This window comes from Aquarana catesbeiana, linkage group LG09 (genome assembly GCF_042186555.1).
Source record: "Aquarana catesbeiana isolate 2022-GZ linkage group LG09, ASM4218655v1, whole genome shotgun sequence".
NCBI lineage: Eukaryota > Metazoa > Chordata > Amphibia > Anura > Ranidae > Aquarana > Aquarana catesbeiana.
Window position 1 is genome coordinate 34470597 of NC_133332.1, and position 16462 is coordinate 34487058.

The window sequence follows — 16462 nt, forward strand, 5'->3', positions numbered from 1 at the left end:
TCCTGAACCATACCAGGCCACATGCCCTCAACATTGGGAGGGTGCTTTGGGGTAGCCCCCCAAAACACCTTGTCCCCATGTTGATGAAGACAAGGGCCTCATCCCCACAACCGTGGCCGGTGGTTGTGGGGGTCTGCGGGCGGGGGGCTTATCGGAATCTGGAAGCCCTCTTTAACAAGGGGACCCCCAGATCCCGGCCCCCCCCTGTGTGAAATGGTAAGGGGGTACTTACCCCTACCATTTCACTAAAAAACTGTCAAAAATGTTAAAAATGACAAGAGACAGTTTTTGACAATTCCTTTATTTAAATGCTTCTTCTTTCTTCCTTCATCTTCTTCTTCTTCTGGTTCTTCTGGCTCTTCTGGTTCTTCCTCCGGCGTTCTCGTCCAGCATCTCCTCAGCGGCGTCTTCTATCTTCTTCTCCTCGGGCCGCTCCGCACCCATGGCATGAGGGGGGAGGCTCCCGCTCTTCTCTTCATCTTCTTCTTCATCTTCATCTTCTTCTTCATCTTCTTCTTCTCTTCTTCATCTTTTCTTCCTTCTTCATTTCTTCTGCGGGCCGCTCCGCATCCATGCATAGAGGGAGGCTCCCGCTGTGTGACGGCGTCTCTTCGTCTGACGGTTCTTAAATAACGGGGGCGGGGCCACCCGGTGACCCCGCCCCCCTCTGACGCACGGGACATGACGGGACTTCCCTGTGGCATTCCCCGTGACGTCACAGGGAAGTCCCGTCAATTCACCGTGCGTCAGAGGGGGGCGGGGTCACCGGATGGCCCCGCCCCCGTTATTTAAGAACCGTCAGACGAAGAGACGCCGTCACACAGCGGGAGCCTCCCACCATGCCAGCATGGCTGCGGAGCGGCCCGGAGAAGAAATGAAGAAGGAAGAAGAGATGAAGAAGAGAAGAAGAAGAAGATGAAGATGAAGAAGAAGATGAAGAGAAGAGCGGGAGCCTCCCCCCTCATGCCATGGGTGCGGAGCGGCCCGAGGAGAAGAAGATAGAAGACGCCGCGGAGGAGATGCTGGACGAGAATGCCGGAGGAAGAACCAGAAGAGCCAGAAGAACCAGAAGAAGAAGAAGATGAAGGAAGAAAGAAGAAGCATTTAAATAAAGGAATTGTCAAAAACTGTCTCTTGTCATTTTTAACATTTTTGACAGTTTTTTAGTGAAATGGTAGGGGTAAGTACCCCCTTACCATTTCACACAGGGGGGGGCCGGGATCTGGGGGTCCCCTTGTTAAAGGGGGCTTCCAGATTCCGATAAGCCCCCCGCCCGCAGACCCCCACAACCACCGGCCACGGTTGTGGGGATGAGGCCCTTGTCTTCATCAACATGGGGACAAGGTGTTTTGGGGGGCTACCCCAAAGCACCCTCCCAATGTTGAGGGCATGTGGCCTGGTACGGTTCAGGAGGGGGGGGGCCGCACTCTCATCCCCCCCTCTTTTCCTGCGGCCTGCCAGGTTGCGTGCTCGGATAAGGGTCTGGTATGGATTTTTAGGGGGACCCCACGCCGTTTTTTTTTTTTTTTTTGGCGCGGGGTTCCCCTTAAAATCCATACCAGACCTGAAGGGTCTGGTATGGAATTTAGGGGGAACCCCACGTCAATTTTTTTTTTAAATTTTGGCTGGGGTTCCCCTTAATATCCATACCAGACCTGAAGGGCCTTGTATGGAATTTAGGGGGACCCCCACATCTTTTTTTTTTTTTTTTTTTGGTTCGGGGTTGCCCTGTGGGGAATTCCCATGCCGTTTTTATCAATGAACTTCTATGTGTATTGTCGGCAATGCAATAGCCGCGGGTAGTTTTAAATGAGTTTTTTCCTTCCAAATGTCATTTTGCTGTCAGACTGTTCTAAACACAGGAAACATGCGCCCCTTTACAGGCATACTATAGACACCCCCCAGGTACGAAATTTAAAGGGATATTACACTTTTATTGTTTGACTTTAAGCATTAATAAAATCACTGCTCCTGAAAAAACGGCCGTTTTTAAAACTTTTTTTTGCATTGATCCATGTCCCCTGGGGCAGGACCCGGGTCCCCAAACACTTTTTATGACAATAACTTGCATATAAGCCTTTAAAATTAGCACTTTTGATTTCTCCCATAGACTTTTAAAGGGTGTTCCGCGGCATTCGAATTTGCCGCGAACACCCCAAATTGTTCGCTGTTCGGCGAACTTGCGAACAGCCAATGTTCGAGTAGAACATGAGTTCGACTCGAACTCGAAGCTCATCCCTACTGACCACTGGTGTATATTCATTCACAGCATTGTACAGGGGAGAGGGGGACAGGGGTAACCTTTAACTTCAGCCAACCTTTAACAAGACATAACAGATATCCGTGTCCACAGATAGACCTGAGGGCTGTATCTTCCTACTTTCCTATCTCCCAGCAGGCGGCCCAAATCTGATGTCCGCAGTTCATGCTGAGAGTTGTTAACAGATTAAAAATACATCAACATGTCTTCTCATACCTTGCTTCTTCTGTTACTGTATAGCGGTTACTAGCTGATGTTTGCTGTTTTATAGATGCTCACTGCCACTCGATTACAGGCTGCGAGGTTCCTCAGTGGATAGGCTACAGCTCCACACCTCCGGACCCCGAACTGGGACTGGTTTGCTCTCCTCTATCCAGGCTGACAGGGTGGATGGAGTGCTCCGCTCACGATTCACTGCAACGACTACCCCCAGACCGAAGAGCACCTAGGGAAGCTTCACACCGCTGCCTCTGCAGCTACGGCAGGGGGGAAAAGACAGGGGGGATAAGCTAGACCAGAGCACGGCCTCTGCTCCAGTCCGGGCATCTCGCGGTCTCTCACCCCACGAGGCATCATCTGGGATGCGCTGTCTCTACACCTCCACTGGAGCCAGCGCTGGGCTCCTCCCCCGTGCGGACGTCACATGCCCATCCCTCCGTGCTGAGTATTTTCTGTGCATACCACATGCATTTGCCAAGATTATGGGATTTGACTATTGTGCTTGATGTCCTTTCAAAACCTCCGTTTGCTTACACAGAAGAATGCACCTTGGAGGATATTTCTATGAAGGCGGTCTTTCTAATCGCCATCACTTCAGGTCGCAGAGTATCAGAGATCCAAGCATTAGGGTCACAAAAACCCTACATTACCTTCTTCCCAGACAGGGTGGTGTTGCAGCCTATCCATCAATTCATTCCTAAAGTACCTTCAGTCTTCCATCTGAACCAGGAGTGGGTTCTTCCAGCATTCGGGGATGATCCAGCCTCCTCGAAATTGTATGAGTTGGATATAGCCAGATCCCTAAGTCACTACCTAAATTTGACGCAGCAATTCAGGAAAGATCAGTGGCTATTTGTAATCCCAAAGGGTGCCAGGAAGGGAATAGCGGCATCCAAGATGACCTTGGCAAGCTGGATCATAAGGTTAATCCAAAGAGCATATCGGGCTAGTGGTCTTCAGTTCCAGATGAGGTCAATGCGCATTCAACGCGTGGAATAGCCTCCTCCTGGGCAGCATTAGGCGCGGTTCTCCCCTGAGACAACTTGCCGAGCGGCCAGCTGGTCGTCCTTCAGCACGTTCATGTCTCACTATAGTGTAGACCCAGCAGTCCTTACTTCCCGAGAGTTTGGGGAAAGGACCTTGCAATCATCTGTACTGTAGTTTTTTTCTTATTAAATTTCCTTATTGCAGTACCCTCCCTGTAAGCGAGTTATTTACCATTGGTATGCTGCCATGGAGGCACCAGGAAAACGGAAGATTGAATAATTACCTTTCCATAATTTTCCTTTCCTGGTGCCTGCCCATGGCAGCATACCAATGGTAAATAACTCGCTTACAGGGAGGGTACTGCAATAAGGAAATTATATATAAAAAGAGTTGCTCCCCTCAGTCAGTATTCTTGTAGCTAGATCTCATAACACTAAGGATCATTGAAGGGAGGGTGTATGCTGCCATGGAGGCACCAGGAAAACGGAAGATTGAATAATTACCTTTCCATAATTTTCCTTTCCTGGTGCCTGCCCATGGCAGCATACACCCTCCCTTCAATGATCCTTAGTGTTATGAGATCTAGCTACAAGAATACTGACTGAGGGGAGCAACTCTTTTTATAGAGTTAAAGTGGTCCTGTGGGTTGGTAGGGGGCGGAGCAACCAACCATTGGTATGCTGCCATGGGTAGGCACCAGGAAAGGAAAATTACGGAAAGGTAAGTATTCAATTTTCCATTTTTATTATGTACTGTTCATCATAATTGGACCAGAAGCCGGTGGGTGGGTGGGGTTTACTGCCAGGGGTGGGGTTTATTCCAAAAATTCAGGCAACCAACACCTTAATACCAAAGTGAAAACAATCTCATAATGAACACTGAAGACACACCGAACACATCAGAGTTCTGGATTTCAGACAGATCTATATGTAACAGAATGGTAGACAGTATATACACAAAATACCTGTTCTAAAATAAAGAAATTGTGCACAACTAAAAAACTGCACTATAGAGGTATATAGAAAGCAGATCTTTTTAATATAAAAAAAGTTTTTTCATCTTTAACCTATAAAATATATATCTAAAAGTTAAGCCTCGTACACACGATCGGATTTTCCAACGGGAATTGTGTGATGACAGGCTGCTGGATCGCAGGTTTTAAAATTTTCCCTGGACAAATGTCTGTTGTCGGATTTTCCGAGCGTGTGTACACAAGTCCGTCGGACAAAAGTCCAAAGTACAAACACGCATGCTCGGAAGCAAGAACGAGCCAGAAGAGGTCGGTCTTGTAAACTAGAATATGTAATGGAGAATTAACATTTGTGACGTGGCAAATTATGAAATCTCGAAATGCAGCGCACAATTCTCTTCTTCTTTAATGGGATAATAATGAAGCTGCTTTGCTGGTGATACTGATGGAGTTATTGCAAACAAATTTTCAAAGGCTTTTTTTTTCTAGTGACATCAAGAATAATATTGTTATGTTTTTTTATTTTATTTTATTCGGCCAAGTTACCACAACACCATTATCCCCTAGTTTTTAAGATCAAAGATACAACTATGTTGGTGTCCCTTGTCAATTTTACATTGTATTTTCTTAAATGTAACGGCCGACTCCCAAACTGTCATTTGAAGTTAAACACATAGCCAAGTATTATTCTACATGATTTTTTTTATTGTGCATTAAAAAAAGAAAACAAATAAAATTAGGAATGCTATCTGCCAATAGAACTTAACCAAAAAGTGCATTCTATGCATCCAAAAATATAGAAAATATACCAAATCAAATCATTATTCAACCAAAAAAATAATGTCAAAGCAATAACTCCAAGGCCAATAATAAATAACACGATTCCGCAACATGTCTGGTCGACGAACGGCCGTTCAGAAACAAACTGAAAAGCGCGAAATGAAAAGTGCAAAATAAAAAGCGTGAATCAACACTCACCAACCTTCTACTAACACGAAATTAGCAGGAGCCCAAAGGGTGGCGCTAAAGAGCTGAAAAACAACATAATACCTTACTACGTTTGTATTTGTTGGCCGATAAGTTTGGGCCAACGCCCTTCGGACAAAAGTTCACAGTTTTGTTGGCCAACAATCCGATCATGTGTACGAGGCTTCACAAGGACATTACTATACATAAAGGACAAGACATAGACAAACATTCTGAGGCCTGAAATCAATGATGTTAAAAAAAAGTCTAATCAATGATTGTCCTTATATACAGTATATGAGACACAATTTGTACAATACTGCACCTCACATATGAACCCGTGTATTATAGTAGTTTGATAGAAGTGCCCAATATGAATGAGCACAGTGAGGACTCATTCACATGGGCAGAAAAAACACAGAATGAGTTTAGGTGAATACACTTCTAAACATCATGTCTGTAAATGTGTATAAATTACACACCAAAATGAGCATTTTTCATGCTGGCAGGTCCTGGCAGAAAGACCCAGTGTAGATGGCATTATTTAGTAGTAGTGTGAATGAGGCCTAATAGAGTATTGTGTTTGCAGAAGGAAATAAAACACTAATTATATAAAAGGTTTTGCTGTGTTGTATGAAGACACTTGGTTCATGTCACTGATTTAAGGCTCTATTCACACCTGGGCATTCCAAAAGCGATCCTCCCCACGATTCATAATCACAGCAAAATGCGCAACACTTTGTGATGCCAGTATTTCTCAATGGCACCCCATATTTGGTGCGATTTTGCTGCGATTGTCGCATGACAAATCGCAGCAAAACCATGCGAACAAAATTGCGAGATGCGTGTCGCCCAAAAGAAATTCTTTTGGGTGATGCATCCCGCAATTTTGTTTGCTGCGTGTCCCACACTTGGGGTGCCATTGAGAAATAGTGGCATTTCAAAGGCGTCGGGCATTTTGCCGCGATTCAGAATGCTCAGGTGTGAATGGAGCCTTATAGATGACAGATTCCCTTTTGTGTATAATTCTATAATGTATTAAATGGACAACAGAAATGTCCACTTCCAGGAGGGCAGTGTGCTCTTCTACAGGGGCAGAAAGTTGTACGTGTATAGATTATCACTGGGTGTGCAGGCTGGAGCCCAGTTTACCAAAAGAGAATAGAAAAGTCCACACAAAAGTAAGTACACTACCAATGAATTTTTTTTTTTTAACTAAGATAAGACATAGCAAAATACCCCAAACCATAAAACTCTTATGCCCCGTACACACAATACGATTTTCCAATGGAAAATGTTCGATGGGAGCTTGTTGTCGTAAATTCCGACCGTGTGTAGGCTCCATCGGAAATTTCCATCAGAATTTCCGTCACACAAAGTTTGAGAGCCGGTTCTCAAATTTTCCGACAACAAAATCCGTTGTCATAAATTCAGATCGTGTGTACACAATTCCGACGCACAAAGTGCCACACATGCTCAGAATCAAGCAGAAGAGCCGCATTGGCTATTGAGCTTAATTTTTCTTGGCTCGTCGTACGCGTTGTACGTCACCACGTTCTTGAGATTTGCAATTTCCGACAAGATTTGTGGGACCGTGTGTATGCAAGACAAGTTTGAGCCAACATCCGTTGGGAAAAAAACATGGATTTTGTTGTCAGAAAATCCTATCATATGTACGCGGCATAAGGGTGATTTCACACAGCAATGCAGACCTGCCGGAGCAATTCTCTGTTACCGGCTGCGATAGGGGGCAGTGTGGTGCATGATTACATGCACCACACCACATTACATTACACAGCTCCTTTTTTTATGTAAACTTTATTTGAAGTGTACAAAACATACACTTCATTCACGGTAATGTACAGCAATGTGATGTGCTGTGTTTCTGTACATTGCTGTGTGATACAGCACGGTGGACTGCTATACAATGCAGCATGTCTGCATTTTATTGCAGTGTGAATGGGACATAGAAGAAAATTGTGGTAAAACGGTGTGTAATGTGTAGGGGGACAAAGAAACTGTTGAAGGAAAGGCTGAGCTGGTGTGCTACCCGGAAGATGCTACTGCATAGTGAGAGACACCACTTGCCTGTGTACAGTGGCCACCAGGAGCAGCTTCCCAGTCAGGCTGGGTTTTATCAGATTTCATGTTAGTGTGTTTTTTTTAATAAAAGGCACATTTTTCTAGGAGACAGAGAGCACTAGGTGTTTTTTCTCTGTTTTCAGTGTCACTTTTTGAATGTCACTTCTGCGCATGTCCACAGGTGACACACACCTCCCAACTTTTTGAGATGAGAATGAGGGACACCTATCAGCAAAAGTATGCAAGCATATGACACACCCCTTGCCACACCCCTTAAAGGAGAATTGTACAAAAAAAAACAAGATTGGTTAAACCCACAAGTGCTTTTTTTTAACCACTACTATTCCTTTATAGGGATGAGCCCGATATAAGTTCGACTCAAACATCGGGTGTTCAACTATTCGCCGAACAGCAAACAAAATGCAAACAATAAAAATGAAATATTCTTTTAAATATCGTGCCGGGGGGTGTCTATAGTATGCCTGCAAATTGGCACATTTTTTCCGTGTTTAGAACAGTACCACAGCAAAATGACATTTCTAAAGGAAAAATTGTCATTTAAAACTGGTCGCGGCTGTAATGAATTGTCGGGTCTTGGCAATAAAGATAAAACTCATTGAAAAAAAGAGCATGGGTTCCCTCCAGTCCATTACCAGGCCCTTTGGGTCTGGTAGGAATATTAAGGGGAACCCCGAACCAAAATTAAAAGAATAAATTGCGCGGGGGGTCCCCCTAAAATCCAAACCAGGCCCTTCAGGTCTGATATGGAAATTAAGGAGAACCGTGCACCAAATTTAAAAATAAAATGGCGTAGGGGTCCCCCCAAAATCCATACCAGACCCTTATCTAAGCACGCAACTTGACAGTCCGCAGAAAAAGAGGGGGGACAAGAGAGCACCCCCCTCCTGAACCGTACCAGGCCACATGCCCTCAACATGGGGAGGGTGCTTTGGGGTTTGACCCCAAAGCACCTTGTCCCCGTGTTGATGGGGACAAGGGCCTCATCCCCACAACCCTTGCCCGGTGGTTGTGGGGGTATGCGGGCGGGGGGCTTATCGGAATCTGGAAGCCCCCATTAACAAGGGGACTCCCAGATCTGGCCCCCCCCCGTGTGAATTGGTAACTACCATTTCACAAAAATAGTGTCAAAAATAGTAAAAAAAAAAAGACAAGAGAAAGCTTGGGACAAGTCCTTTATTAAAAAAATAAAAATTTCCCACGATGTCCATTCATCTTCTATCGCGATGTCCATTCATCTTCTGATGCCACGGGGCCGTTCAGACCTGAAGGGTCTGGTCTCACTTTTGGGGGGGGACCCCTATGCCATTTTTTTTAATATGGCGCAGGGTTCCCCTTAATTTCCACATCAGACCTGAAGGGCCTAATATGGATTTTTAGGGGGACCCCCACATAATTTTTTTTTTTAATTTTGGTTCGGGGTGCTCTTTTTTTCAATGAGTTTTATCTATATTCCCGAGACCCGACAATTCATTACAGCCACGATCAGTTTTAAATGACAATTTTTCATTTAGAAATGTCATTTTGCTGTGGTATTGTTCTAAACATGGGAAAAATGCACCACTTTGCAGGCATACTATAGACAACCCCCAGGCATGATATTTAAAGGAATATTTAATTTTTATTGTTTCACTTTAAGCATTAAAAAAACACTGCTCCCAAAAAAACGGCAGTTTAAAAAAAAATTGCATTGATCCATGTCCCCTGGGCAGGACCTGGGTCCCCAAACATTTTTTATGACAATAACTTGCATATAAGCCTTTAAAATGAGCACTTTTGATTATTCATGTTCGTGTCCCATAGACTTTAACGGTGTTCGCGTGTTTTGACAAATTTTTTGCCTGTTCGCAAGTTCTGCTGCGAACTGAACCGGGGGGGTGTTCGGCTCATCCCTATTCCTTTTATATTGGCTTTTGGAATTTACAAATGCAGCAATTTAGAAATCAAATGAAGGGTTTAGCACTGGGAAACACTTTTTGATAGATAAAAAGTGCATTTTATATACAACTATATAGATCAGACCAAAATGAGGGACAAATGAGGAGGAATGAGGGACAGAGGGACATTGCTCCAAATCAGGGACGGTCCCTTGAAATCAGGGACAGTTGGGAGCTATGGTATCACAATTACAGCAGTGTAATTATATTCCCTGTGCTTCTCTGCCTCTAATCACCAAAGGGACAACACAACTTCCTGTTGCAGATTACATTGTCCAGTGCATGCGTTGCCATACGCTCACATCCTAAAAGTGGGAGTGCTAATGTAACAAAAACAAATTTTCCATCTGCAAGAGTGAGCTCTCTGTGTCTGTGGATGTTCTGCCTGTGTGTAGCTGTCAGATCTAATTAGCTCTCACATGCAGAGCTCTAGACTGAGTGACCCAGGGATTGTGGGATATTTAGTTTCCTCACAGGAAGTGTCAGTTCTCACACTACAGACAGAGATCATGCATTAACCTGTGCAGTGCCATATCACATGCTTCATGTTTGAATACATAAACAGCTGACACCAGAATGTGAAGATTTATTGTACTATAGGCTGTGAGTAAAAGACAACAAATGACACAATGAAACTACATGATCAACACACAGGTGCAGGTAGGAAGGTTTATAATGCATCTAAACCTTTTATAGATATAAGATGAAGCCAGTTATAAAAATCATATTCCATGGCAAAGTGAAAACCTATCAATAATAAGTGATAATGGTGAATCATGTACAATATAAGATGTATTCAGGGATGTACACAGTACAAAGCTCCTATCCTCCACTCACCATACATGTAAAGATCTCTTTATTTCAGTCTGAGGGTTAATTTCTCTACTAAGACCCCTTTCACACTGGGGCGGTTTGCAGGCGCTGTTGTGTTAATAGCGCCTGCAAACTGACCCAAAACAGCCGCTGCTGTGTCTCCAGTGTGAAAGCCCCGAGGGCTTTCACACTGGATCGGTGCGCTGGTAGAACGGGAAAAAAAGTCCTGCTAGCAGCATCTTCAGAGCGGTGAAGGAGCGGTCACCGGTGTATACACCGCTCCTTCCCATTGAAATCAATGGGGCAGCGCGGCTATACCGCCGGCAAAGAGCCTCTGCAAAGGCACTTTGTGGTGGTTTTTAACCCTTTCTCGGCCACTAGCGGGGGGTAAAACCGTCCCGCTAGCGGCCGAATACCGCTGCTAAAACGACGGTAAAGCGCCGCTAATAATAGCGGCGCTTTACCGCCAATGCACCTCCCACCCCAGTGTGAAAGGGGCCTAACAGAATCACCTGCTGGGGCCCTGACTCTCAAGATACATAAACAATGCCTTCATCTGATTGGATGCTGGGGCTGTTTGGCCAACAATTTTCCACTCGGCTTCTTTGACAAAATCGATTGAATATCGTCTGATGTCAGTCTGGGGGGTGCTGATAAGAACTCCCAGGAAATGTATTTTGCCTGGATTAATAGACGGACCCCCAGGGGGTAAAAACTAAAGAAGAACCCTACAGCCCGTGTCCTGTGTATAGAGAAGGAGGAGAGGATGATGGTTATGTGTGTCATGGAGGAATGGACGCTTCCTCAGGAGATTGTCAGAGGAATGTGGTGTTGGGTCATTATTAATTCCTTTTATGAATAGGAGTTGTTATGTCCGAGTCCTACATTGTAGTATCATTTCTGATATTAACAAAATAAGAGCTATGAATTCATTGGTAATACGGATATTTTGTTAGGACTTTCTCTTTTGCTGATCTGGGAGGCGGTCTGAGGTCACATGACAGATATCGGGGCAGATGATGGGGGCAGGGAAAGGAGAACACAGGAGTCATATATTACACACAGAAAACATGTCTTATGGGCCACAAGTAATATGAGAGAATATATATAAAATCCACATACACATTATATGAAAAATTCCCCCCACACATTACCATCACCTCCTCCATCATCACATATTACACACATCACTTCCTCTGATCCCAGGTCACATCTTCCTCTTCTCTCTGCAGGGATCCATATTGTACAGAGTATGTACGGCTGTGAGCTGAGAGATGACGGCACCACTGAGGGGTATAATCAGCACGGATATGATGGGAGAGAATTCATGTCTCTGGACACACAGAGAGGGATCTGGATCCCGACCATGAATGAGGCTCAGATCACCACACAGAGATGGAACAGTCCGGAGATCAGAATGGGGGAGAGAAACAAGAATTATCTGGAGAATCAATGTATGGAGGAGCTCAAACAATTCATAGAGTACGGGAGAGAAGATCTGGAGAGAAGAGGTGACTGTATACATCATTATTATCACCATACCCTATATACACTATATATACTACATCCTATATACACTGTATACACACTACACCCTATATACACTGTATACACACTACACCCTATATACACTGTATACACACTACACCCTATATACACTGTATACACACTACACCCTATATACACTGTATACACACTACACCTTATATACACACACTACATCATATATACACACTACATACTATATACACTGTATACAGACTACATCCTATATACACTGTATACACACTACATCCTATATACACTGTATACACACTACACCCTATATACACACACTACATCATATATACACACTACATACTATATACACTGTATACACACTACATACTATATACACTGTATACACACTACATCCTATATACACTGTATACACACTACATCCTATATACACACTACATCCTATATACACTGTATACACACTACATCCTATATACACTGTATACACACCATATTCTATATACACCCACCACACCATATATACACTGTATACACACACACCACACCCTATATTAACTGTATACACACACTACACCCTATATACACTATGTACACACACACTACATCCCTATATACACACACCACACCCTATATACACTGTATACACACTACATCCTATATACACTGTATACACACTACATCCTATATACACTGTATACACACTACATCCTATATACACTGTATACACACCATATTCTATATACACCCACCACACCATATATACACTGTATACACACACACCACACCCTATATTAACTGTATACACACACTGCACCCTATATACACTATGTACACACACACTACATCCCTATATACACACACCACACCCTATACACACACCACACCCTATATACACTGTATACACACTACATCCTATATACACACACTACATCCAATATACACTATATACACACTGAATCCTATATACACACACGCTACACCCTATATATACACACACACACCACACCCTATATACTCACACACACCACATTCTATATACACCCTATAGACACACTACATCCCTATATATGCTGTATACACACACACACCACCCCCTATATACACTGTATACACACTACATCCTATATACACACACCACACTACATATAGACACTATACCCTATATACACTATGTACATCCTATATACACACACACACCACACCCTGTATACACACACACACTACACCCAATATACACTGTATACACACTATATCCCTATATACACTATGTACACACACACACCACAACCTATATACACACTACATCAAATACACACACCACACCCTGGATACACACACTACACTCTATACAGTACACACACACACCACACCCTATATACACACTACATCCCTATATACAGACACCACACCCTATATACACGGTATACACCACACTCTATATACACTGTATACACACACCACGCTCTATATACACACACACACTACACCCTGTATACACACACACACACCACACTCCATATACACTGTATACCCACTACATCCCTATAAACACTATGTACACACACACCACACCCTATATACACTGTATACACACACCACACCCTACGCACATACTACACCCTATATACACTGTATACACACTACACCCTTTATACACACAACACACCCTATATACACTCTATACACACTCTACATCCATTATACACACCATATTCTATATACACCCACAACACCCTGTATACACTGTATACACACACACCACACCCTATATACACTGTATACACACACACACTTCACCCTATATACACTATGTATACACACTACATCCTATATACACCACACTCTATATACACTGTATACACACACTTACACTGTATACTGACTACATCCCTATATACACACTATGTACACACACTACATCCTATATATACACACACCACACCCTATATACACTGTATACACACTACAACCCTATATACAGACACCACACCCTATATACATGGTATACACCACACTCTATATACACACACTACAACCTGTATGCACACACACTATACACTGTATACACACACACCACACTCCATATACACTGTATACCCACTACATCCCTATAAACACACTATGTACACACACACCACACCCTATATACAATGTATACACACACACACCACACCCTATACACACACACACTACACCCTATATACACTGTATACACATTATACCCACACCACACTCTATATACACACACACTACACCCTATATACACTGTATACACACACACTACACCCTTTATACACACACCACACCCTATATACACACCACATTCTATATACACCCACAACACCCTATATACACTGTATACACACACACCACACCCTATATACACTATGTACACACACTACATCCTGTATACACACACACACTACACCCTATATACACTGTATACACACACCACACCCTATATACACACTACACACTATATACACTGTATGCACAGCACATCCCTATATACACTATGTACACACTACATCCTATATACATGATGTACACACACACCACAACCTATATACACACTACATCCAATATACACACACCACACCCTGTATACACACACTACACACACACACACACACTACACTCTATATACACTGTATACACACTACATCCCTATATACACACACACACACACCACACTCTATATACAATGTATACACAAACACACTGTATACCAACTACATACCTATATACACACACCACATCCTATATACACACACCACATCCTATATACACTGTATACACACCACACCCTATATACACTGTATATACACCACACCCTATATACACACTGCATCCAATATACACTATATACACACACACTACACCCTATATACACTGTATACACACTACACCCTATATACACTGTATACACACTACACCCTATATACACACACACACTACACCCTAAATACACTGTATACACACTACACCCACACCACACTCTATATCCACTTCCGGACCGCTCACTGTATATATACGTCATTTTTTTAAAGATGGATATCTCGGTAACGGCAGCAGCTGCTGCCACAACCGAGGTATCCATCTTTAGGGCCGGCGGTTCTGTACACGATAATGGTGGTCTCAGCGGCGGGTTCGCCACGAGATCACCATTATCGGCGGCGGGAGAGGTGCCACCCCCCCTCCCGCCGCTCTCCCGCACCCTCCGCTGATTACCGGAGCCGTTGGTAGCGGCGGAGGCGATCGGGTCCTTTCCCTTCCTCAGTATGGAGACGAGTGAGGCTAAGATGGCCCCCACCCATCTCCATACCATAGGACGGCCGGAGCAACGTCATTACGTCAGCTCCGCCCACTTCTCTTAAAGGCACAATTTTTTTTGTGTCATTTTTTTAAATGACTTTTTTTTTTTTTTTTTTTTTTTTGCATTTTAGTCTAAATATGAGTTCTGAGGACTTTTTGACCCCAGATCTCATATTTAAGAGGACCTGTCATGCTTTTTTCTATTACAAGGGATGTTTACATTCCTTGTAATAGGAATAAAAGTGATCCAAATTTTTTTTTTTTAAAACAGTGAAAAAATAAATAAAATAAAGTAAAATAAATAATAAAAAAAAAAATAATTTTAAAGCGCCCTGTCCCGACGAGCTCGCGCGCAGAAGCGAACGCATACGTGAGTAGCGCCCGCATATGAAAACGGTGGTCAAACCACACATGTGAGGTATCGCCGCGACCGGTAGAGTGAGAGCAATAATTCTAGCTCTAGACCTCCTCTGTAACGCAAAACATGCAACCTGTAGAATTTTTTAAACGTCGCCTATGGAGATTTTTAAAGGTAAACGTTTGACGCCAATCCAAGAGCGGGCGCAATTTTGAAGCGTGACATGATGGTTATCAATTTACTTGGCATAACATTATATTTCACAATATAAAAAAAATTGGGCTAACTTTACTGTTGTCTTATTTTTTTAATCAAAAAAGTGATTTTTTTCCAAAAAAAAGTGCGCTTAGAAGACCGCTGCGCAAATACGGTGCAAAAAAAAGTATTGCAATGACCGCTATTTTATTCTCTAGGGTGTTAGAAAAAAAAACAATATATAATGTTTGGGGGTTCTAAGTAATTTTTCTAGCAAAAAAAACCTGTTTTAAACTTGTAAACACCTAAAATCCAAAACGAGGCTGGTCTTAAAGTGGATATACAATGTATACACAAACACACTGTATACCGACTACATCCCTATATACACACAACACATCTTATATACACTGTATACACACCACACCCTATATACACACTACATCCAATATACACTTTATACACACGCTACGCCCTATATACACTGTATACACACACACACACACCACCCTATATACACTGTATACACACTATATACACACACTACATCCTATATACACACAACACCCTATATATACACACAAGCACACACACACACCACACTCTATATACATACTACACCCTATATACACACACCCTATATACACTCTATAAACACACACACACACCACACCCTATACACACTGTATACACAACACATTCTATATACACACACCACACCCTATATACACAATGTATACACACTACATCCTACACACACACACACACCATATACACTGTATACACACTACATCCCTATATACAGTTTGTATACACACACACCA

At 43.0% G+C, this 16462-nt stretch overlaps 1 protein-coding gene across 1 annotated transcript in view; it reads left to right on the forward strand.

Annotated features, from left to right (window-relative positions):
* The window catches only part of LOC141107492 (class I histocompatibility antigen, F10 alpha chain-like), a 152663-nt gene that overhangs the window by 97030 nt on the left and 39171 nt on the right, over window positions 1-16462 (forward strand). The window contains exon 3 of the mRNA XM_073598262.1: window positions 11485-11763. Coding sequence (XP_073454363.1) covers window positions 11485-11763 — 279 coding nt within the window. The remainder of the gene's footprint in view (window positions 1-11484; window positions 11764-16462) is intronic.